This window comes from Catharus ustulatus, chromosome 16, assembly GCF_009819885.2.
Source record: "Catharus ustulatus isolate bCatUst1 chromosome 16, bCatUst1.pri.v2, whole genome shotgun sequence".
Classification (NCBI taxonomy): Eukaryota; Metazoa; Chordata; class Aves; order Passeriformes; family Turdidae; genus Catharus; species Catharus ustulatus.
Window position 1 is genome coordinate 15,886,228 of NC_046236.1, and position 24,639 is coordinate 15,910,866.

General features: G+C 57.4%; 1 protein-coding gene across 2 annotated transcripts in view; it reads left to right on the top strand.

The window, feature by feature from the left end:
• Window positions 1-24,639, top strand: part of PRKCB (protein kinase C beta) — a 100,065-nt gene that overhangs the window by 63,343 nt on the left and 12,083 nt on the right. For both annotated transcript variants that reach the window (XM_033073898.1, XM_033073897.1), the window contains exons 9-16: window positions 285-431; window positions 6,893-7,066; window positions 11,892-11,983; window positions 13,879-13,941; window positions 16,118-16,256; window positions 19,031-19,111; window positions 19,316-19,423; window positions 21,816-21,956. In XM_033073898.1, coding sequence (XP_032929789.1) covers window positions 285-431; window positions 6,893-7,066; window positions 11,892-11,983; window positions 13,879-13,941; window positions 16,118-16,256; window positions 19,031-19,111; window positions 19,316-19,423; window positions 21,816-21,956 — 945 coding nt within the window. The remainder of the gene's footprint in view (window positions 1-284; window positions 432-6,892; window positions 7,067-11,891; window positions 11,984-13,878; window positions 13,942-16,117; window positions 16,257-19,030; window positions 19,112-19,315; window positions 19,424-21,815; window positions 21,957-24,639) is intronic.

Here is a 24,639-nt window from a genome sequence, read left to right on the forward strand (position 1 = left end):
GCGCCCATCACACCCATGGAAGAGGCTCCCACAGCTCAGGGTGGTTTTGAGCTGCTGAGGTGATTTTGAGCTGCTGAGGTGATTTTGAGCTGCTGAGGTGGTTTTGAGCTGCTGAGGTGATTTTGAGCTGCTGAGGTGATTTTGAGCTGCTGAGGTGGTTTTGAGCTGCTGAGGTGGTTTTGAGCTGCTGAGGTGGGATTTTGGGAGCACCCACAGGGTTTGTAATGCTGTTCTCCCTGCTGCCCTCTGTGTTTTCTCCTCCTCCCTGCCCCATCACCTTGCAGAGAGCCAAGATTGGAACTGGCTCCAAGGCTGCAGATGAGAAGACAAGAAATGCCATTTCCAAACTGGACAACAACGGCAGCCGGGACCGCATGAAGCTCTCGGATTTCAACTTCCTGATGGTGCTGGGCAAGGGGAGCTTTGGGAAGGTGAGGTTCCCCTGGAGCTCCTGAGGTGTCTGATGGCACCACCACAAAACCCAGCAGGGCCTGAGCTGTGTCTTCAAAGCTCTTTTTATTTGCTTGGGCAGTTGGTTCTCCTTCTCTAATAATTACAAATATGTGGGAACATTTTAATTAACTTCCCAGAGCGGTTGTGAGCAGTAACAGAATTTCATTCTGCTGGTAATTATGTGACTTGGAGCCTTCGTTTTTACTGGGGTGGTGCCAGCTCTGCTGGTTTCCATCGGGATCCCAGTGCTCCAGGGCAGGCTGGGGCAGTGTTTGATGGCTCCACTCTCGTTAGGGAATTGCCCTGATTGCAGGAGCACTGCTGTGCCTACAGGCCCATTCCTCAGCAGCTGCTGGAGGTTGGGTGTGCAGGGGTGCACAGGAGTGCAGCAGGAGCATCCCTCCCTCCCTTCCTTCCTTCCTTCCTTCCTGGAATCCTTCCTGGAATCCTTCCTGGAATCCTTCCTTCCTTCCTGGAATCCTTCCTGGAATCCTTCCTGGAATCCTTCCTGGAATCCTTCCTTCCTTCCTTCCTGGAATCCTTCCTGGAATCCTTCCTGGAATCCTTCCTTCCTTCCTTCCTGGAATCCTTCCTGGAATCCTTCCTGGAATCCTTCCTTCCTTCCTTCCTGGAATCCTTCCTGGAATCCTTCCTGGAATCCTTCCTTCCTTCCTCCCTCCCTCCCTTCCTCCCTCCCTCCCTCCCTCCCTCCCTCCCTCTTCCTTCCTTCCTTCCTTCCTTCCTTCCTTCCTTCCTGGAATCCTTCCTGGAATCCTTCCTGGAATCCTTCCTGGAATCCTTCCTTCCTTCCTTCCTGGAATCCTTCCTGGAATCCTTCCTGGAATCCTTCCTTCCTTCCTTCCTGGAATCCTTCCTGGAATCCTTCCTTCCTTCCTTCCTGGAATCCTTCCTGGAATCCTTCCTGGAATCCTTCCTTCCTTCCTGGCATCCTTCCTGGAATCCTTCCTGGAATCCTTCCTTCCTTCCTTCCTTCCTTCCTTCCTTCCTTCCTTCCTGGAATCCTTCCTGGAATCCTTCCTGGAATCCTTCCTGGAATCCTTCCTTCCTTCCTGGAATCCTTCCTGGAATCCTTCCTGGAATCCTTCCTGGAATCCTTCCTGGAATCCTTCCTTCCTTCCTCCCTCCCTCCCTCCCTTCCTTCCTTCCTTCCTTCCTTCCTTCCTTCCTTCCTTCCTTCCTTCCTTCCTTCCTTCCTTCCTTCCTTCCTTCCTTCCTTCCTTCCTTCCTTCCTTCCTTCCTTCCTTCCTTCCTTCCTTCCTTCCTTCCTTCCTTCCTTCCTTCCTTCCTTCCTTCCTCCCTTCCTTCCTTCCTCCCTCCCTTCCTTCCCAGCCTTCTGCTGCCTGTGCAGAGCTCTGGGATCCAGGGCAGCCCTGGGGACAGGCGGGGACAATCCCAGAGCATCACCCCCGAGCTCAGCCTGGTGCCCTTTGCCCTGGGCTGGCATCCTGTGCTGCAGGACAGCCCCGTGCCTGCTGTCACTCAGGAATGTCCCCTGTCCCCTCCCAAAGCCCCTGCCTGGCGTCTGGAGGCTCCGTGGCTGTGCCTGGCCCCTTCTGCCGCCTTCTCTCCCTTCCCTTGGAGAAACATTAGCACTCCCCAGTCTGCCTTATGTAAGGGAATGTGTGACAGAAACTGTTCCCTGGAACAGAATGTTATAAATATGCTAATTAGCGCTAATTAAAACAGCACGTTGGTTCCTCCGGGTGGATGCAGCCCTCGCCCTCACGTGTGCCTGCGCTTCCCCAGGCATCCCTGCTGCCACGGGGACACCCAGGTGCCGCTGTCCCCTCCTCCTGCTGGGCCTGCAGCGGTGCCAGATGTTGGGGAGGAGCCTGGAGCAGGGGGAACAGCCCCTGCCAGCCCCTGGTGTGCCCAGGTGTGTCCCTGGTGTGCCCAGGTGTGTCCCTGGCACTGCTCCCAGCCCCTGGTGTGCCCAGGTGTGTCCCTGGTGTGCCCAGGTGTGTCCCTGGCACTGCTCCCAGCCCCTGGTGTGCCCAGGTGTGTCCCTGGCACTGCTCCCAGCCCCTGGTGTGCCCAGGTGTGTCCCTGGTGTGCCCAGGTGTGTCCCTGGCACTGCTCCCAGCCCCTGGTGTGCCCAGGTGTGTCCCTGGTGTGCCCAGGTGTGTCCCTGGCACCTGCTCCCAGCCCCTGGTGTGCCCAGGTGTGTCCCTGGTGTGCCCAGGTGTGTCCCTGGCACTGCTCCCAGCTCCTGGTGTGCCCAGGAGTGTCCCTGGCACTGCTCCCAGCCCCTGGTGTGCCCAGGTGTGTCCCTGGTGTGCCCAGGTGTGTCCCTGGCACTGCCACCCCTCTGCAGGGCTGGCACCGTGTCCTTCCCTCCCCAGGGTTGGCACCTGCTGCTGTGCCAGTCCCTGCTGGCTGGGAGAGCTCCTGGACCACACTCACTCTGTTTTAGTGAGTCTCTGTCTGCTCTGTTACCCCTGTGGCACCTGGAGCTCAGATTTCCTGCTCAGTGCTTTGCTCTGGGCTCTCCTGGCTGGAGTTTGACAAACTTGCTTTCTCTGCACTCAGAATATCTCCAGCTCCTATGCTGGAGCATTCCCAAACAAACACTCCATATTACAGGAATAAATCAAGTTAAATATCAGCTTTTTTTTCCCTGCACCAATAAAAAGTTAAAAGAGAATGCAATCTGCTTCCCAGCGAGCGCGCTGGCAGATGGAGATCCCCCGAGCCAGCAGCCGGCTTTGGGGGTGGGAGATGGAAAAGAGGGGCTGGGGGCGTGTGCTCCTGCCTTGGCAGCTCAGCCCCAGGACACAGATGGCCCTGGCACCCTGGGGGACACCAGGACAGGGCTGGTGGCAGCTGAGGGGGCTGGCACGGGCAGGGGGATGCTCCCAGCCTGGCTTTGCTTTGCTTTGCTCTGTTCTAAACACGGGGAAGTGCAATTAGGTGGCTCGCTCGTGGTTTTGAGCTAATCAATCTGTCGTGCTCTGGAGCTGTCAGGCTTTTGGGGTTTGTGTTGTTTTGCTGAGCAGGGAGGAGGGTTTGGCTGCTGCAGTTCTGGGTCCCAGTGAATTGGGGGGTTCTGGTGGGCTGGGAAAGCCTGCAGAGATCTGCTCAGGATCTGAAAACCTGCAGAGATCTGCTGTGGCTGTGAAAACATGCAGAGATCTGCTCAGGATCTGAAAACCTGCAGAGATCTGCTCTGGGTGTAAAAACCTGCAGAGATCTGCTCTGGGTGTAAAAACCTGCAGAGATCTGCTCTGGCTGTGAAAACCTGCAGAGATCTGCTCTGGATCTGAAAACCTGCAGAGATCTGCTGTGGCTGTGAAAACATGCAGGGATCTGCTCAGGATCTGAAAACCTGCAGAGATCTGCTCTGGGTGTGAAAACCTGCAGAGATCTGCTCAGGATCTGAAAACCTGCAGAGATCTGCTCTGGATCTGAAAACCTGCAGAGATCTGCTCTGGATCTGAAAACCTGCAGAGATCTGCTCAGGATCTGAAAACCTGCAGAGATCTGCTGTGGGTGTGAAAACCTGCAGAGATTTGCTCAGGATCTGAAAACCTGCAGAGATCTGCTCTGGCTGTGAGCCCTGGCAGCAGGGCAGAGGCTGCCCTGTCACCATCCCCACCCTGGGCTCTTTGGGACCTGAACACCTTCAGGAATCGGGGAATTTCTCCCTGGAAAAGGTGGTCAGGCACTGGAAAGGCTGCCCAGGAAGGTTTGGAGTGCCCATCCCTGGAGATGGCACTCAGTGCTCTGGGCTGGGGACAAGGTGGGGACTTGGCACAGGCTGGACACGATCATCCTGGAGGTTTTATCCAGCTGGAAGGATTCTGGAGAGGGGAATCCAGCCCAGATGTGGCTCAGGAGTGCTTCCCAGGGAACAGGGCTGGCTCAGGGCTGGCTCAGCTCAGGGCTGCCTCAGCTCAGGGCTGCCCTGTCACTGGGAGCTCTTCATGACCCATTCACAGCCATGGGAGGCCTCGAGCAGTTTTTGTGTTTTTGGGGTACCCAGCCAAGCTCTGCACTGCAGAGGGGGTGGGAGCCACGTCCCCAGCAAGGTCCCTCCAGGGCAGAAGGGTGCCAGGCTCAGGGGCTCCCTGCTTTAGTTCACTCTCCTCTGGCAGGGCTGTGCATGGCAAGGCAGGTCTGGATATAACTGGTATTGTATAGAATGCTCTTACACTCGGGTAACAGGCTTAATTTCCCCTCAAAATAATTTCCTGGAGAGGTCACTACTTCTTTTCCGCCAATTTTGAGCAGCCAAAGCACTTCTGCTTTTATCACCTAAGAACGAGCTCTGGTTTTAGCAGCTGTGCGTGGTGCCTTGTAAAGCTCAGCTCGTGTGAAATGCTGATAAATGGGGGCAGTGAACCAAAGCTGCTGTGCTTGGGCAGGGCCTCAGGGGAGGGCAGGGGTGCAGAAAGTGTGAGGCAGCTGTGGCTGCTGTCCCTGGTCCCACACAGTCCCTGTCCCACACTGTCCCTGGTCCCACACAGTCCCTGATCCCAGAGCTGTCTGTCCCTGTTCCACAGCTGTCCCTGGTCCCACACCTCTCTGTCCCTGTCCCACAGCTGTCCCTGTCCCACAGATCCCTCTGGTCCCACACTGTCCCTGGTCCCACAGCTTTCTGTCCCTGTCAAAAACTGTCTGTCCCTGTCCCACAGCTGTCCCTGTCCCTGTCCCACACTGTCCCTGGTCCCACACTGTCCCTGATCCCACAGCTGTCTGTCCCTGTCCCACACCTCTCTGTCCCTGTCCCACACCCGTATGTCCCTGTCCCACACTGTCCCTGTCCCACACCCGTCTGTCCCTGTCCCACACTGTCCCTGTCCCACACCTCTCTGTCCCTGTCCCACACCCGTCTGTCCCTGTCCCACAGCTGTCTGTCCCTGGTCCCACACAGTCCCTGGTCCCACAGAGTCCCTGGTCCCACACTGTCCCTGTCCCACAGCTGTCTGTCCCTGTCCCACACTGTCCCTGTCCCACAGCTGTCTGTCCCTGTCCCACACTGTCCCTGTCCCACACTGTCCCTGTCTCACACTGTCCCTGTCCCACACTGTCCCTGGTCCCAGAGCTGTCTGTCCCTGTCCCACAGCTGTCTGTCCCTGTCCCACACTGTCCCTGTCCCACACCCATCTATCCCTGTCCCACACCTCTCTGTCCCTGTCCCACACCCGTATGTCCCTGTCCCACACCCGTATGTCCCTGTCCCACACCCATCTGTCCCTGTCCCACACTGTCCCTGTCCCACACCTCTCTGTCCCTGTCCCACACTGTCCCTGTCCCACACCTCTCTGTCCCTGTCCCACACTGTCCCTGTCCCACACCCGTCTGTCCCCTGTCCCACACTGTCCCTGTCCCACACTGTCCCTGTCCCACACTGTCCCTGGTCCCACACATCCCCCTGGTCCCACAGCTGTCTGTCCCTGTCCCACACTGTCCCTGTCCCAGAGCTGTCTGTCCCTGTCCCACAGCTGTCTGTCCCTGTCCCACACTGTCCCTGTCCCACACTGTCCCTGTCCCTGTCCCACAGCTGTCTGTCCCTGTCCCACACCCGTCTGTCCCTGGTCCCACACCCATCTGTCCCTGTCCCACAGCTGTCCCTGTCCCACACCCATCTGTCCCTGTCCCACACCCGTCTGTCCCTGTCCCACACCCATCTGTCCCTGTCCCACACTGTCCCTGTCCCACACTGTCCCTGTCCCACACCTCTCTGTCCCTGTCCCACACCCGTCTGTCCCTGTCCCACACTGTCCCTGTCCCACACTGTCCCTGTCCCACACTGTCCCTGTCCCACACCTCTCTGTCCCTGTCCCACACCTCTCTGTCCCTGGTCCCACACTGTCCCTGGTCCCACACCTGCCTGTCCCTGCTCCCACACTGTCCCTGTCCCACACCTCTCTGTCCCTGTCCCACACCCGTCTGTCCCTGGTCCCACACTGTCCCTGTCCCACACTGTCCCTGTCCCACAGCTGTCTGTCCCTGTCCCACACTGTCCCTGTCCCACGCTGTCCCTGTCCCACACGTTTCCTGTCCCACGCTGTCCCTGTCCCACACTGTCCCTGTCCCACACTGTCCCTGTCCCACACAGTCCCTGTCCCACACTGTCCCTGTCCCACACTGTCCCTGCTCCCACACTGTCCCTGTCCCACACCCGTCTGTCCCTGTCCCACACTGTCCCTGTCCCACAGCTGTCCCTGGTCCTACACTGTCCCTGGTCCCACACTGTCCCTGTCCCACAGCTGTCCCTGTCCCACACTGTCCCTGTCCCACAACCATCTGTCCCTGTCCCACAGCCGTCTGTCCCTGTCCCACAGCTGTCCCTGTCCCACACCTCTCTGTCCCTGGTCCCACAGCTGTCCCTGTCCCACAGCTGTCTGTCCCTGTCCCACACTGTCCCTGTCCCACAGCTGTCTGTCCCTGTCCCACACCCGTGTGTCCCCTGCAGGTGATGCTGGCAGAGAGGAAGGGCACAGACGAGCTCTATGCTGTGAAGATCCTCAAGAAGGACGTGGTGATCCAGGACGATGACGTGGAGTGCACCATGGTGGAGAAGCGAGTCCTGGCTCTGTCAGGGAAGCCTCCCTTCCTGACCCAGCTGCACTCCTGCTTCCAGACCATGGTAAGGGCACCCCGAGCACTGGCAGGATGGACTGGGATGGTGTCCAAGGGTGGGACAGGGTTTGGGGTGCTGGGAGGGGTCCCTGCCCGTGGCAGGGGTGGAACTGGGTGAGCTTTGAGGTCCCTTCCACCCCAAACCACGCCAGGATTTTGTGTTCTCTGCACTTGCCAAAGCAGTTGCGTGTTCTCTGCCTTGGCAGCCCCACACTCCTGCAGTTCCTGGCAGAAGAGCCTCCAGGAGCACGGTGTGAGTGTGTGACACTGAGGGTGAGGCACAGGAGCTGCAGCCTGGGCTGTGCCCAGCAGGGGCTGTTCCTGGCACTGGAGGTGGTTTCCAGCCCCTCAGGTGTCCCCAGTGTCCCCTGTGCTTCAGGAGCAGAGTGCTGCACTCTCCCAGCACTCACCCCTCTGGTCAAAGCCCTGAGCAAAGGGAGAAGCCTGATCCAAAGTGCAGGAAATGCACTTTTCCCTGGATGTGTGGTTGGTTTGTGTGAGTCAGGAGTGAGAGGGCACCTTGAACACAATCCCTGCCCAGCCCTGGAGCAGCCTGTGAACGAGGATGTCCAGGTGCACGTCAGTGGGAATCAGCAGGGCCCTTTAGAACCACGACAATGCTTTCCAGGAGGATTACATTTTAATGTCATCCCAGAAATTTCATTTCCCAAACACATTGAGTGTGTTTAAAGCCTGTGGCCCGGCTTTGCAGCACAGCAATCAGGCTGTGGCAGGAGCAGCTCTTTCACACAGCATCTCCCTGGCATCTGGAGTGAGTCACTGCTGGATTATTCCTGGCAGACCTGTAGTAGCTTAATAGTAATCGTATTTGTAATGTAATCAAAATGTATAGCAGGGTGTATTATCAAAGGCTGGCACAAAGCACTTTGATTTCTGGGAGCACAGTCCAGAGCACAATTCTCCACCAGGGCTGTTGGCTCAGCGGCTTCAGGAGAGAGAAAAGCCCTGAATGTGTGCTTTAATGAAAAAAGGGAAGGTGGGCAAGGAGAGCTGCCTGTGCTGGGGGGTCTGGGGAGCTCTGAAAGGTCCCAGATCCCTGGGGTGGGGTGAGCTGGGGGTCCCTGGGGTGAGCCCTGCCTTTGCTGTGACCTCTGGGGCACAGCAGCCAACTGAGATGATAAATCATAGAGTCACTGAGATGATTGATAAATCAGAATCACTGAGATGACTGATAAATCACAGAATCACAGATGATAAATCACAGAATCACTAAGATGATTCATAAATCACAGAATCACTGAGATGATTCATAAATCACAGAATCACTGAGATGATAAATCACAGAATCACAGATGATAATTCACATAATCCCTGAGATGATTGATAAATCACAGAATCACTGAGAAAATAAATCACAGAATCACTGAGATGATAAACCACAGAATCACTGAGATGATTGATAAATCAGAATCACTGAGATGATAAATCAAAGAATCACTGTGATGATTGATAAATCAGAATCACTGAGATGATTGATAAATCACAGAATCACTGAGATGATAAATCACAGAATCACAGATGATAATTCACATAATCCCTGAGATGATTGATAAATCACAGAATCACTGAGAAAATAAATCACACAATCACTGAGATGATAAACCACAGAATGCTGGGATGATTTGGGTTGGAAGGGACCTTGAAGATCATCCATGGGCAGGGACAACTTCCACTAGTCCAGGGTGATCCAAGCCCTGTCCAGCCTGGCCTTGGACACTTCCAGGGATGCAGCTCTGTGTGCCCATCCCTGGTGACACTCCCAGCTCTGTGCCCATCCCATCTCTCTGTCCCATCCCTGGTGGCACTGCCATCTCTGTCCCATCCCTGGTGACACTCACAGCTCTGTGTGCCCATCCCCTGGTGGCACTCACAGCTCTCTGTGCCCATCCCAGCTCTGTGTGTCCATCCCTGGTGGCACTGCCATCTCTCTGTCCATCCCTCCTGGCCGTGGGCAGCCCAGCCATCTGCCTGCTTTAGTCACAGCTTCCCCTGGAGCACAGCTCTGCTTCCCCACCCAAAGGAGGAGAGCTCAGCTCCTGCCTGGGCAGCCCAGCAGTTTCAGGAGCCCGTCTCTTTAACATTCCTGCTCCCAGAAGCACACTGATATATTTAGGAGGCAGCTGCAGCCCAGCACTGCCGTGCCTGTCGCTGTCACGGGCTGCTGCCGTGCTGCTGGCTGCTCAAGGTGACATTGCTGCACGTGGCCAGGGCTGTCCTTCACACAGGGGCTGCTCCTGGATCCCCAGGGGCTGAAAAGCCAAATTCCCTGCCCATCCCTGTGTGTTACACAGCCCCACTGCCCCTGTGCTGCTGTGTTTGATCCCCTGGGGCTGCCCCATGGCTGGGGGGCTGTGCTGGGGCAGCAGCAGCTGAACCCCAGCTCCTCTGGATGGGCATTGCCAGGCTGGGCAGTGCCCATGGACACTGAACCCCAGCTGCTCTGGATGGGCATTGCCAGGCTGGGCAGTGCCCTGTGGGTGCTGAACCCCAGTTCTGGGGTGCCCCCATGGACACTGAACCCCAGCTCCTCTGGATGGGCATTGCCAGGCTGGGCAGTGCCCATGGACACTGAGACCCAGTTCTAGGGCTGGGCACTGCCCATGGAGACTGAACCCCAGTTCTGGGGTGCCCCCATGGACACTGAACCCCAGTTCTGGTTCTGGGCAGTGCCCATGGACACTGAACCCCAGTTCTGAGGTGCCCCCATGGACACTGAACCCCAGTTCTGTGCCTGGGCACTGCCCATGGACACTGAACCCCAGTTCTGTTCCTGGCAGTGCCCATGGACACTGAACCCCAGTTCTGTTCCTGGCAGTGCCCATGGACACTGAACCCCAGTTCTGGGGTGCCCCCATGGACACTGAACCCCAGTTCTGGGGCTGGGCAGTACCCATGGACACTGAACCCCAGTTCTGGGGCTGGGCACTGCCCCATGGACACTGAACCCCAGTTCTGGGGCTGGGCACTGCCCCATGGACACTGAACCCCAGTTCTGAGGTGCCCCCATGGACACTGAACCCCAGTTCTGTGCCTGGGCAGTGCCCATGGACACTGAACCCCAGTTCTGGGGTGCCCCCATGGACACTGAACCCCAGTTCTGTGCCTGGGCAGTGCCCATGGACACTGAACCCCAGTTCTGGGGCTGGGCAGTGCCCATGGACACTGAACCCCAGTTCTGTTCCTGGCACTGCCCATGGACACTGAACCCCAGTTCTGTTCCTGGCAGTGCCCATGGACACTGAACCCCAGTTCTGGGCACTGCCCATGGACACTGAACCCCAGTTCTGTTCCTGGGCACTGCCCATGGACACTGAACCCCAGTTCTGGGGCTGGGCAGTGCCCATGGACACTGAACCCCAGTTCTGTTCCTGGCAGTACCCCATGGACACTGAACCCCAGTTCTGAGGTGCCCCCATGGACACTGAACCCCAATTCTGTGCCTGGGCAGTGCCCATGGACACTGAACCCCAGTTCTGTTCCTGGCAGTGCCCATGGACACTGAACCCCAGTTCTGGGGCTGGGCAGTGCCCCATGGACACTGAACCCCAGTTCTGTTCCTGGCACTGCCCATGGACACTGAACCCCAGTTCTGGGGTGCCCCCATGGACACTGAACCCCAGTTCTGTTCCTGGCAGTGCCCATGGACACTGAACCCCAGTTCTAGGGCTGGGCAGTGCCCATGGACACTGAACCCCAGTTCTGTTCCTGGGCAGTGCCCCATGGACACTGAACCCCAGTTCTGGGGTGCCCCCATGGACACTGAACCCCAGTTCTGTTCCTGGGCACTGTCCATGGACACTGAACCCCAGTTCTGGGGTGCCCCCATGGACACTGAACCCCAGTTCTGGGGTGCCCCCATGGACACTGAACCCCAGTTCTGGGGCTGGGCAGTGTCCATGGACATTGAACCCCAGCTGCTCTGGATGGGCATTGCCAGGCTGGGCAGTGCCCATGGACACTGAACCCCAGTTCTGTTCCTGGCAGTGCCCATGGACACTGAACCCCAGTTCTGGGGTGCCCCATGGACACTGAACCCCAGTTCTGGGGCTGGGCAGTGCCCTGGGGGTGCTGAACCCCAGTTCTGTTCCTGGCAGTGCCCATGGACACTGAACCCCAGTTCTGTTCCTGGGCAGTGCCCCATGGACACTGAACCCCAGTTCTGGGGTGCTCCCATGGACACTGAACCCCAGTTCTGTTCCTGGGCACTGCCCATGGACACTGAACCCCAGTTCTGGGGTGCCCCCATGGACACTGAACCCCAGTTCTGTTCCTGGCAGTGCCCATGGACACTGAACCCCAGTTCTGTGCCTGGGCACTGCCCCATGGACACTGAACCCCAGTTCTGTTCCTGGCAGTGCCCATGGACACTGAACCCCAGTTTGTCCCCAGCCCTGCTTGTGGCACTGCTCCAGCTGCATCTCCCTGTCCTTCCTGTCTGAAAAGCAGGGCACAGCTTATCTAAGGAGGAAATGAGCAATGGGAATGGTTTTTTTCCCTTATGTAATGCTGCCAACCTGCAGCTCCTGCAGTGCTCCAGCCTCTGTGTCCTTCCTGCCTCCCTCCTGGGGCTGGGATGGGGCAGCCCAGGGCTGTCACTGCAGCCCAGTGTCACTGCAGGACCCTGTCCCCCTGTCCCAGTGCCCCCCAGCTCTCCTGGAGCCCCTGCAGCCCCTGGGGAGGACAGGGATGATGAGTGCATTTCCCTGCAATGACACATTGCAGCTGCCAGTCACCTTGGTTGCTGTGTCTGACCCCTGCAGAGTCCCTGCTCTGATAATCCTGTTGCTAATTCTTGCTTTTTTCCCCTCCAGGATCGCTTGTATTTTGTGATGGAATATGTGAATGGTGGGGACTTGATGTACCAGATCCAGCAGGTCGGGAGGTTCAAGGAGCCCCACGCTGTGTGAGTGCAGTGCTCTGGCCCCTGTGGGATGGGTGTGGGATGTTCCTGTGCCAGGGGCTGGAAACAGAGGCACAAATCAGGAATGGGAAGGTGCAGAAGAGTTCTTTGCCATTTTAAGGGAGCTGGTGCCTCCACCTCAGCCGTGGGGTACATTGTACTGGTAAGTAATTGTGCTGAGGAGAAGAATTGAGGTACACAAAGGCACAAGGGAGGTGTGGAGGCTCCCTGGGAGGCACCAGGGCTCTGCCCTTCCCCAGGGGACAAGGGGGATGTTGGGTTTTGGCTCCTCTGCCAGGGTGGCCACCCAAGAGTTCACTGGGGGCTTTTACTCCTGTTCCTTGGGAGCTGGACGGAGCAGGATGTGTCCCTGCAAAACTCCAAGTGCTCACATAAAACCCACTGACACAAACCCTGAGCCTGGTGGGCTGAACCCAAATATCCCCAGCAGGCAGTGCTGGTCCCACAGAGCTCTGGGAGCAGGGATGAGTGTCCAGCCCCAGTGGCAGTGTGAGCACAGCCCTGGAAGGGATGAGTTTCCAGCCTCAGTGGCAGTGTGAGCACAGCCCTGAAGGGGATGAGTGTCCAGCCCCAGTGGCAGTGTGAGGACAGCCCTGGAAGGGATGAGTTTCCAGCCCCAGTGGCAGGGTGAGCACAGCCCTGAAGGGATGAGTTTCCAGCCCCAGTGGCAGTGTTAGCACAGTCCTGGAAGGGATGAGTTTCCAGGCTGAGTGGCAGTGTGAGCACAGCCCTGGAAGGGATGAGTGTCCAGCCCCAGTGGCAGGGTGAGCACAGCCCTGGAGGGATGAGTTTCCAGCCCCAGTGGCAGTGTTAGCACAGTCCTGGAAGGGATGAGTTTCCAGCCCCAGTGGCAGGGTGAGCACAGCCCTGGAAGGGATGAGTTTCCAGCCCCAGTGGCAGTGTTAGCACAGTCCTGGAAGGGATGAGTTTCCAGCCTCAGTGGCAGGGTGAGCACAGCCCTGAAGGGATGAGTTTCCAGCCCCAGTGGCAGTGTGAGCACAGCCCTGGAGGGGATGAGTTTCCAGCCTCAGTGGCAGGGTGAGCACAGCCCTGGGAGGGGATGAGTTTCCAGCATCACTGGCAGTGTGAGGACAGCCCTGGAGGGGATGAGTTTCCAGCCTCAGTGGCAGGGTGAGCACAGCCCTGGAGGGATGAGTTTCCAGCCCCAGTGGCAGTGTTAGCACAGTCCTGGAAGGGATGAGTTTCCAGCCCCAGTGGCAGGGTGAGCACAGCCCTGGAAGGGATGAGTGTCCAGCCTCAGTGGCAGGGTGAGCACAGCCCTGGAAGGGATGAGTTTCCAGCCCCAGTGGCAGTGTTAGCACAGTCCTGGAAGGGATGAGTTTCCAGCCTCAGTGGCAGGGTGAGCACAGCCCTGAAGGGATGAGTTTCCAGCCCCAGTGGCAGTGTGAGCACAGCCCTGGAGGGGATGAGTTTCCAGCCTCAGTGGCAGGGTGAGCACAGCCCTGGGAGGGGATGAGTTTCCAGCATCACTGGCAGTGTGAGGACAGCCCTGGAGGGGATGAGTTTCCAGCCTCAGTGGCAGGGTGAGCACAGCCCTGGAGGGGATGAGTTTCCAGCCCCAGTGGACAGCCCTGGAAGGGATGAGTTTCCAGCCTCTGTGGCAGGGTGAGCACAGCCCTGGAGGCAGCTCCAGCTCAGCTGGTGTGAGCAGAGCTGGCAGCCCCCAGCAGCCTGGTGCCATCCCTGCCCTGTGAGCTCAGCCTGCCTCGGGCCATCCTCTCATCCTGCTCTGCAATTCTTCTGCCTTGCCCTCTGCTCTCATCTCCCTGACACGTTTCCCTCGCTGCCATCTCGTCAGGAAGGTTTTCATTTATCCCCTGTAATGACCAGGCTTCCTTTTGAACCTGCTCTTCCAGGTTCTACGCAGCAGAAATTGCCATCGGGCTCTTCTTCCTGCAGAGCAAAGGCATCATTTACAGGTAGGTGACAGGGTTCCTCCTCCTCCTCCTCCTCCTCCTGCTCCTCCCTCCCTGCCTTCATCTGAGCTCCATCTGAGCTGCTCTGGGGGTCCCACCCTGCCCACAGCCCCCAGCCCACAGGTGGAGTGGAAGGTTGGAAAATTCCTGTGGGATCCCTGAGTGAGTACCTGTGGGGTCCCTGGGTAACTGTGGGATCCCAGTATGGTCCCAGTATGGTCCCAGTACGATCCCAGTACAGTCCCAATATGGTCCTGGTATGATCCCAGTACGATCCCAGTATGATCCCAGTATGGTCCCAGTATGGTCCCAGTATGATCCAGTATGATCTCAGTACGATCCCAGTACGATCCCAGTACGATCCCAGTACGATCCCAGTATGATCCCAGCATGATCCCAGTATGATCCCAGTATGGTCCCAGCACGATCCCAGTATGATCCCAGTATTGTCCCAGTATGATCCCAGCATGATCCCAGTATGATCCCGGTATGATCCCGGTATGATCCCGGTATGGTCCCAGCATGATCCCAGCATGATCCCAGTATGATCCCAGTATTGTCCCAGTATGATCCCAGTATGATCCCAGCATGATCCCAGTACGATCCCAGTATGATCCAGTACGATCCCAGTACGATCCCAGTACGATCCCAGCATGATCCCAGCATGATCCCAGCATGATCCCAGTATGATCCCAGTATTGTCCCAGTATGATCCCAGTATGATCCCAGTACGATCCCAGTATGATCCCAGCATGATCCCAGCATGATCCCAGTATGATCCCAGTATGATCCCAGTATTGTCCCAGTATGATCCCAGTATTGTCCCAGTACGATCCCAGTACGATCCCAGTACGATCCCAGTATGATCCCAGTACGATCCCAGTATGATCCCAGCACAATCCCAGTATGATCCCAGTACGATCCCAGTACGATCCCAGTATGATCCCAGTATGATCCCAGCACAATCCCAGCACGATCCCAGTACGATCCCAGTATGATCCCAGTACAATCCCAGTACGATCCCAGTACGGTCCCAGTACGATCCCAGTACGATCCCAGCATGATCCCAGTATGATCCCAGTATGATCCAGTACGATCCCAGTACGATCCCAGTACAATCCCAGTATGGTCCCAGTATGATCCCAGTACGATCCCAGTACAATCCCAGTATGGTCCCAGTATGATCCCAGTACAATCCCAGTACGATCCCAGTACAATCCCAGTACGATCCCAGTACGATCCCAGTACAATCCCAGTACGGTCCCAGCTCCCTGTGCAGGGCCAGGCTGTCAGGCTGCTGGTGCAGCTCTGGAAGCAGCGCTCCCTGCCCTGCCCTGCCCTGCCCTGCCCTGCCCTGCCCTGCCCTGCCCTGCTCGGGGGTGCAGAGCCCAGGCTGGGGCAGATTCCCAGGCAGTGCCAGCCCCACTGAAGCTCTGCAGAGCGAGGTGCCAGCAGTGCTGCTGCAGTCAGGGGATGCTGAAGATGAAAGAAGTGGAGCAAGCTTGATGTCAGGGCTGCTTTTTGCCATCAGCTGCTACAGAGATTCTAGGTCTGCTGGTCCCCAGTGGCTCTGCTTCCTTCCCTCCTCCAAGTCCCGATCCCAGCCCGTGTCCCTCTGCCTTTGGCCTCTCAGGGTTCTGGGCACTGATGTGATAATAGAAAATACAGCCTTAAACCCAGCAAGAGTGTATAAACTGCACCAAAATAGCCAGGGAGTGTCCTGGAGGCTGGAGCTGGGGTTGGGCTCTGGGATCAGTGCTTGGATCCACCTCTAGAGTTTGTGCCAAGAGAAGCTCCTGGGTACCCCAGGTATTCTGGGGTGATGGGGACACAGCTGGTTTGTATTTTGGGGGAGCAGAGCACAGCAGAGGCAGGGCCCTGTGCTGAGTGAAGGATTCTCCTCCCTTAGAGCTCCAAGTGCACTTTGATTTTCACAGACTGAAAGAAAAAAAAAATCAATCCAATCCCTCTGCTGCCAGATGAGTGTTCTCCATCACACACTTCAAAGAGCTGTGCCCAGCACGCCGTTCCTCTGGGCTCAAAGTGAGATGCACACTGCATCCTGGCAGAGCCCTGGCTTGTTTTCACTCCTTTCCCCAAACACCATCCTGCAGAGGGGCTGGGTGTGACACTGGGGACTGTCCCTGTGCGCTGTGTCACGGCTGCTCTCGCCCTGCAGGGACCTGAAGCTGGACAATGTGATGCTGGACAGCGAGGGGCACATCAAGATCGCCGACTTTGGCATGTGCAAGGAGAACATCTGGGACGGGGTGACCACCAAGACCTTCTGTGGCACTCCGGACTACATCGCGCCCGAGGTACGGCAGGGGGCTGCCTGGGGCTGGGTACTGCTGGCTGCTGCTGGCTAGTACTGGCTAGTGCTGGCTACTGCTGGCTAGTGCTGGCTGCTGCTGGCTACTGCTGGCTACTGCTGGCTACTGCTGGCTACTGCTGGCTGCTGCTGGCTACTGCTGGCTACTGCTGGCTACTGCTGGCTGCTGCTGGCTACTGCTGGCTACTGCTGGCTACTGCTGGCTAGTGCTGGCTAGTGCTGGCTACTGCTGGCTAGTGCTGGCTGCTGCTGGCTACTGCTGGCTACTGCTGGCTACTGCTGGCTGCTGCTGGCTACTGCTGGCTACTGCTGGCTACTGCTGGCTAGTGCTGGCTAGTGCTGGCTACTGCTGGCTAGTGCTGGCTGCTGCTGGCCACTGCTGGCTACTGCTGGCTAGTGCTGGCCACTGCTGGCCACTGCTGGCTACTGCTGGCTAGTGCTGGCCACTGCTGGCCACTGCTGGCTGCTGCTGGCTAGTGCTGGCCACTGCTGGCCACTGCTGGCTACTGCTGGCTAGTGCTGGCTACTGCTGGCCACTGCTGGCCACTACTGGCTAGTGCTGGCTAGTGCTGGCTGCTGCTGGCTACTGCTGGCTAGTGCTGGCTGCTGCTGGCTAGTGCTGGCTGCTGCTGGCTACTGCTGGGTGGTGCTGGCTAGTGCTGGCTACTGCTGGGTGGTGCTGGCTAGTGCTGGCTACTGCTGGCTAGTGCTGGGTGGTGCTGGCTACTGCTGGCTAGTGCTGGCTAGTGCTGGCTAGTGCTGGCTACTGCTGGCTACTGCTGGCTAGTGCTGGCTAGTGCTGGCTACTGCTGGCTAGTGCTGGCTACTGCTGGCTAGTGCTGGCTACTGCTGGCTAGTGCTGGCTAGTGCTGGCTACTGCTGGCTAGTGCTGGCTACTGCTGGCTAGTGCTGGCCACTGCTGGCTAGTGCTGGCTGCTGCTGGCTAGTGCTGGCTAGTGCTGGCTGCTGCTGGCTGCTGCTGGCTAGTGCTGGCTAGTGCTGGCTGCTGCTGGCTGCTGCTGGCCACTGCTGGCCACTGCTGGCTAGTGCTGGCCACTGCTGGCCACTGCTGGCCACTGCTGGCTAGTGCTGGCCACTGCTGGCCACTGCTGGCTACTGCTGGCTAGTGCTGGCCACTGCTGGCTGCTGCTGGCCACTGCCCCCAGGCAGAGCACTGGCACCTCCTGTCCCTCCCAGGGACAGCCCTTTAATAAAGCAGTGCTTTTGTTGCAGGTACAAAGCTCATTTTCTCTATCCTTATCAATGTCTTGTGAATCTCTGCAATCTCCATCTGCTCTCTGACCACTGCCCCAGGATATTGGTGTTGTACAGCTGGAATTCCTGGGGCCCCTCTCCCTTACTGAGCCAGTGGAGAGGAGAAGTTTAGATGATAAACAACGTTAATGGATTGTTTGTGCTGTATTACCTCCAAAAATGTTTTCTCTCATTGCAAACCCACCTTGTGTCTGTGCTGCCACAGCTCCAGAGTGAGAGAGAGGGTTCTGCTTCCAGGGCTGCTGGAAGTTTTGGAGGGCAGATTGCTCATCTTAAAGGGATTTTAGGGGTAACTACTGCTGCCTGCTGCTGCCTGCTGCTCCTCCCGGGTCACCTGCCTTTGGGCAGCTTTCCAGCTGAGCCAGGGGCATCCAGGAGTTCTCCAGCACATCCTGGTGCTGCTCTGCCTGCGGTGTTTTCCCTCTCTGGGGGTTTTCCCAGCCCATCCTGCTGGCAGCTCTGTGCCTGTTCTGTCCTTGCCATGCTCAGACCCTCTGCAGGCTGTTCCTCACCTTCCCCCTGCTCCTGGGGATGACAAACCCAGAGCTCAGCTCTGACCCTCACTGTGTGGGGTAGAAGCTTCCAGCACAACATGACCAGTGACAAACAGGGAATTATCAGTGGTAAGATTTTCACATGGAGTGGAAATCCCTAGATCTGTTTGCAGTGAGGGCTGTGTGTCTGGAGAGGCTCCAGATCCCCACAAAACCACTTTGATTATTTGGTGATTACTGGTGTGACAGAGTCACTCAGGACACTTCCATGAAGTGCTGTATGGGCACAGTTTAGTGCCAGACTTGTGAAATTCAGAGGAGGAGTTATCCTCAAATGTCTGCTCCCTTCACTTAAAAGTGTCCCTGTTCACTGCTGAATTAGCAATGATGAGGTTAATATTTATTCATTTAAATGTTTTAGAGAAGGAGATTCTCTTTGCTAGGACATCAGAGTGTGCTCACCCACACTCTGTGTTTTCTGCAGCCACTGAGGTTTCCCATTATGGGATCCAGTGCTCCAGGATTAGAACTGGTGGTGCAGAGCTTGTCACTGTGGGTGATTAATGCTCCTTCAGAGCAGGACAAATCACCAGTTCTCCATGGGTTTGCCCAAGTGTTTTCACTTTAACTCTTACTTTCTTCTCCTTGCTGTAATTTGTCTTTTTTTTCCAAAAACACAGCAAAAGGGAAATGAGGATGCAAATCCTTTGGCACCCAGGAAAGGCTGTGTCCCTGCTGGCCCCCTGTGACCTTCCCAACCAGCAGTGGGGGCTGCACAGGACAGGGAATTTCTTTAAAGCTCTTTCCTTTTAAAGCCTTTATGGTGTGAGCTGTTCACACCTGAATTTCCCAGGTGGAGAGCAGGGGAGGGACTCAGGGGAGGGATGCAGTGCTGGAAAGTGTCCCAGGGAGCAGTGCAGCTGGGGATGGCTGTGCCCTGTGCCCAGGTCAGGCTGGGGGTGTAATTCTGCTGCTGCTGTTGTTTTTGCAGATCATTGCTTACCAGCCCTATGGGAAGTCTGTGGATTGGTGGGCATTTGGAGTGCTGCTCTATGAGATGCTGGCTGGCCAGGTAATTGAGTTTTAATTGATTGAAGCCTCTGGGCTGGGTTCCATTGCTGGGTTTGCCATGTGGGTGTCACCTCGAGCTGGGGTGACCCTGGGGGCACAGCCCAGGGACTGCAGGGCTCAGTCACTGTGTGGGGCTGGCTGCATGGCCCAGCAGCACACAGGAGCTCTGGGATGCAGCACCTGGAGCTCAGTGTGCTTTCCTCAGGCCCCCTTTGAGGGAGAAGATGAGGACGAGCTCTTCCAGTCCATCATGGAGCACAACGTCGCCTACCCCAAGTCCATGTCCAAGGAGGCAGTGGCCATCTGCAAAGGGGTAAGGGCTGGGCTGGTCCTGGGCTGGGTCCTGGGCTGGGCTGGGGGAGTGGGCAGTGAGATCCTGCACCCCTGGGAGGGTCCCAGCTCACCCCAGTGCTCCCCAGCATCACCAGGGTCTGACACTGCTGGGTCCTGCTGCCTGTGCCCTCCAGCCCTAAAAGCACAACTCTGTGGTGTGTGTGCACTAAACCCAGGTTAAAATAATTCCTGCATCCTCTCCAGGCCCCAACACTGGACAGAAACACAGCTGGGACCTGCCTGGGGCTGGCCTGGGGCAGGGGTGGGAGGGAGGGCTCCTGCCCACACACCCTGTGCCCCTCCAGGTGGGGACAGGGCAGCTCTGAGAACCTTTGCCTGAAATGGAAAGTGCAGCTCAGGCAAAATGGAGCAGGGAAAACGTGATTCCCAAATGGTTTTCCTAAGATCAGGTACAAAACCTTCATCCTTCCACTTAGCTGTGACAAGTTGCCCTTCAGGGCTGCCTGAAGCTCTGGTGGTGTTTCCCAGGCCAGGGCAGCATTTTCATTATCCTGCCTCTTAATTTGCAGTGAAGCTCTGCCCTGCCCAGCGTCCCAGGCTGGGCTCTCCCTGGACTGGGCCTAGGCCTGACTTAATTGCAGCCTGAATTATTGTGGGATGTGATGGATGAAGGCTGGCAAGGTCCTGGTGTTGTTCTGAGAGCTTGGGGCTGAGCCTCATCTCACCCCCAGTGCCACACACTGCTATAAATAAGTGTTTGTGTAGGAATTTAAGAAATGTTTGCTTATAATAGTTAATATTGGAAATATCTGAACGTTCTCTATCTCAAAATAGAGTTTCTATCCACAAATGACACATCCTGCCTCAGCTCCCACTGCTGCAGCTCAGAGCTGGGAGCTGCTGCTCCACAGCAACATTCTCTGCAAAAACATCCCCTTGTCCCGTGGGGAAAGGTGGGGAGAGGCTGCTGCAGGTGATCCCACCTGCTGTGGGGCACAGGGACGGGCTGCTGCCCTGCCACACTCAGCAGGATGCAGGAAAATCAAATCCTCAGTTCAGAAAGCAGCAGAGTCAGGAACCACCAGCTCTGGCTGGTGTTGTTTGGGATGGAAAGGGGAGATCAGAGTGATCCTGGTCAGGCAGGGGCTGGGGACCCTGCTGAGCACCCCCAGGGAAACTCAATTATTAACAAAAACAAGTTGGAAAAACATTCTTGCTTTAGTTTGTGCTGGCCCCTCCAGCCTGGCTCCCTGCGTGGGGCAGGGCTCTGCAGGGCTGGTGCTGCTGCCAGTCCCATCCCCTGGAAAATCCCTGGCCCAGCTGCAGAGCTGCAGCCCCTGGCTGTTCATGGATGGGCTCACAGGGAGCTCTGCCTGCTGCAAGCCTCTCTCCATCACTCTGCCAGCTGCAGATGCTGTCACAGCTGGAGCCCAGGGATGTGGAGCTGTTTGCTCACAGAGCAGTTGGTGGCTCTGCTCTCACCTTGTGTTTGTTGGAGTTGTTATTTCCTTTTCAGGGTTTTAGGTTTGGTTATTTTTTGGGTTTTTTTTCCCAGTGTTTTCCTTGCTTTCAGTGCTATTGCACTGTTAAAAATCAGATTTCCTGAGGCAGTTTTTGTGCCAGTGGGGTGGCAGGGCTGGCTGTGTCCAGGCAGTGGCTGGGAGATGTCTCAGCCCCCCAGGCAGAGCCCTGGCACCTCCTGTCCCTCCCAGGAACAGCCCTTTAATAAAACAGTGCTTTTGTTGCAGGTGTAAAGCTCATTTTCTCCATCCTTATCAATATCTTGTAAATCTCTGGAATCTCCATCTGCTCTCTGACCACTGCCCCAGGATATTGCTGTTGTACAGCTGGAATTCCTGGGGCCCCTCTCCCTTACTGAGCCAGTGGAGAGGCAAAGTTTAGATGATAAACAACGTTAATGGATTGTTTGTGCTGCTTTACCTCCAAAAATGTTTTCTCTCGTTGCAAACCCACCTTGTGTCTGTGGTGCCACAGCTCCAGAGTGAGAGCGTTCTGCTTCCAGGGCTGCTGGAAGTTTTGGAGGGCAGATTGCTCATCTTGAAGGGGTTTTAGGGTTAATTCTGCAATGCTGAGAGGTTTGTGCCAGCAGGGCATGGCTGGGAGCTCCCCTTCTGCAGCCAGGTGCTGAGGGAGCCCTGCCAGCACCTGGGGTGTTCCTTGGCAGACCAGTTTCATTCCCAGACACCGGGGGATGTGCCCATCATGTACCTGCCATCTGCACAGGCTGCTCTCCTTGTCACCCTTCCCTGTCCCTGATCCTCTCCAGCTCCTCCCTCGGTGTCCCAGGGAGCAGATGGACCCCGGTGTGGGCTGTGCTGGGAGCCAGCTCTGGGGGCTCTCAGGGGGCAGAGCAGGCCAGGCTGTGACAGTTTGCTCCCTGCTGTCCCCAGCTGATGACCAAGCACCCGGCCAAGCGGCTGGGCTGCGGCCCCGAGGGCGAGCGGGACATCAAGGAGCACGCCTTCTTCCGCTACATCGACTGGGACAAGCTGGAGCGCAAGGAGATCCAGCCCCCGTTCAAGCCAAAGGCTGTGAGTGTGCTGGGGCCTGTGCCGTGCTGGGTCATGTGTGTCACTGCTGGGTCATCTGTGTGTCACTGCTGGGGCCCTGTGCCGTGCTGGGTCACCTGTGTGTCACTGCTGGGTCCCCTGTGCCGTGCTGGGTCATCTGTGTGTCACTGCTGGGTCATCTGTGTCACTGCTGGGTCCCCTCTGTGTCACTGCTGCGTGCCCTCTGTGCCATGCTGGGCCCCCTGTGCCATGCTGGGTCCCCTGTGCCACTGCTGGGTCATCTGTGTCACTGCTGGGGCCCTGTGCCGTGCTGGGTCATCTGTGTGTCACTGCTGGGTCATCTGTGTGTCACTGCTGGGTCTCCTGTCCCACTGCTGGGTCCCCTGTGCCATGCTGGGATCCCCTGTGTGTCACTGCTGGGTCATCTGTGCCACTGCTGGGTCATCTGTGTGTCACTGCTGGGATCTCCTGTGTGTCACTGCTGGGTTCCCTGTGCCACTGCTGGGTCCCCTCTGTGTCACTGCTGGGTCACCTGTGTGTCACTGCTGGGTCATCTGTGTCACTGCTGGGATCCCCTGTGTCACTGCTGGGTCACCTGTGTCACTGCTGGGTCACCTGTGTGTCACTGCTGGGTCATCTGTGCCACTGCTGGGTCACCTGTGTGTCACTGCTGGGTCATCTGTGTCACTGCTGGGTCCCCTCTGTGTCACTGCTGGGTCTCCTCTGTGCCGTGCTGGGTCACCTGTGTGTCACTGCTGGGTCACCTGTGTGTCACTGCTGGGTCATCTGTGTCACTGCTGGGTCCCCTCTGTGTCACTGCTGGGTCACCTGTGTCACTGCTGGGTCCCCTCTGTGTCACTGCTGGGCACCCTGTGTCACTGCTGGGTCCCCTCTGTGTCACTGCTGGGTCATCTGTGTCACTGCTGGGTCATCTGTGTGTCACTGCTGGGTCCCCTCTGTGTCACTGCTGGGTCATCTGTGTCACTGCTGGGTCCCCTCTGTGTCACTGCTGGGTCACCTGTGTCACTGCTGGGTCCCCTGTGCCATGCTGGGGCCCTGTGCCACTGCTGGGTCCCCTCTGTGTCACTGCTGGGTCATCTGTGTCACTGCTGGGTCATCTGTGTGTCACTGCTGGGTCATCTGTGTGTCACTGCTGGGATCCCCTGTGCAACTGCTGGGTCATCTGTGTCACTGCTGGGTCATCTGTGTCACTGCTGGGTCCCCTCTGTGTCACTGCTGGGTCACCTGTGTCACTGCTGGGTCCCCTGTGCCATGCTGGGGCCCTGTGCCACTGCTGGGTCCCCTCTGTGTCACTGCTGGGTCATCTGTGTCACTGCTGGGTCATCTGTGTGTCACTGCTGGGTCATCTGTGTGTCACTGCTGGGATCCCCTGTGTCACTGCTGGGTCACCTGTGTGTCACTGCTGGGTCCCCTGTGTGTCACTGCTGGGTCTCCTCTGTGCCACTGCTGGGTCATCTGTGTCACTGCTGGGTCATCTGTGTCACTGCTGAGTCATCTGTGTGTCACTGCTGGGTCATCTGTGTCACTGCTGGGTCCCCTGTGCCACTGCTGGGATCCCCTGTGTGTCACTGCTGGGATCCCCTGTGTGCCACTGCTGGGTCCCCTGTGCCACTGCTGGGTCATCTGTGTGTCACTGCTGGGTCTCCCCTGTCCTACTGCTGAGTCCCCTGTCCCACTACTGGGTCCCCTGTCCCACTGCTGGGTCCCTTCTGTGCCACTGCCAGGACTGCCAGGAGTGTGCCTCTGTTCCCCTGTGCAGCACTGGCCGTGGCTCTCAGGCACTCAGTGTCACTGTGCCCCATTCCCTGTGCACTCAGTGTCACCGTGCCCCATTCCCTGTGCAGCACTCAGTGTCACTGTGCCCCATTCCCTGTGCACTCAGTGTCACCGTGCCCCATTCCCTGTGCACTCAGTGTCACCGTGCCCCATTCCCTGTGCACTCAGTGTCACCGTGCCCCATTCCCTGTGCACTCAGTGTCACTGTGCCCCATTCCCTGTGCAGCACTCAGTGTCACTGTGCCCCATTCCCTGTGCAGTGTCACTGTGCCCCATTCCCTGTGCACTCCGTGTCACTGTGCCCCATTCCCTGTGCACTCAGTGTCACTGTGCCCCATTCCCTGTGCACTCAGTGTCACCGTGCCCCATTCCCTGTGGTCCCTCTGTCCCCCTGCCTTGTCCCCTCTGTCCCACTGAGCCTCCAGGGTCTCTCCCAGCCTCGGTGGCTGCTGCTCACCCTGGAGGTGTCTCCTCCACCTCTGTCCCTGTGGAAGATGCTGTTCCCTGGGGTGCTGGGGCTGAGTCCCTGATGCCTGCTCCCAGCTCTGGTTTGCAGGGGTGGCAGCTCCCATATTCAGCTCCTTTGTGTTGCAGCCTTGTCTGTTTTGTCACACTGGGTCTGTTGATCTGTTGGGTTTTTCCTCCCTTTTTCTCAAGCTGACCAGGTCTTTCTTAATCCCGGTTTTATTTCAACACCCAGCTCAGACCTGTCTGCCTGGGTGGGCAGTGGGGCTGGATTTCACCACAGCTTCTCTGCAGGGTGGAAGGAGGCTGGAGCCTGGCTCTGTGGGGAGGGGATCCTGGCTGCTGCTCCTCAGCCCTGGCTGAGCTGGGAGAGCAGCCTGGGGGGAAAGAGCAAACCCAGGGGGAGGCAGCAGCAATTGGAAACTGTTTGTCAAAAAAGACA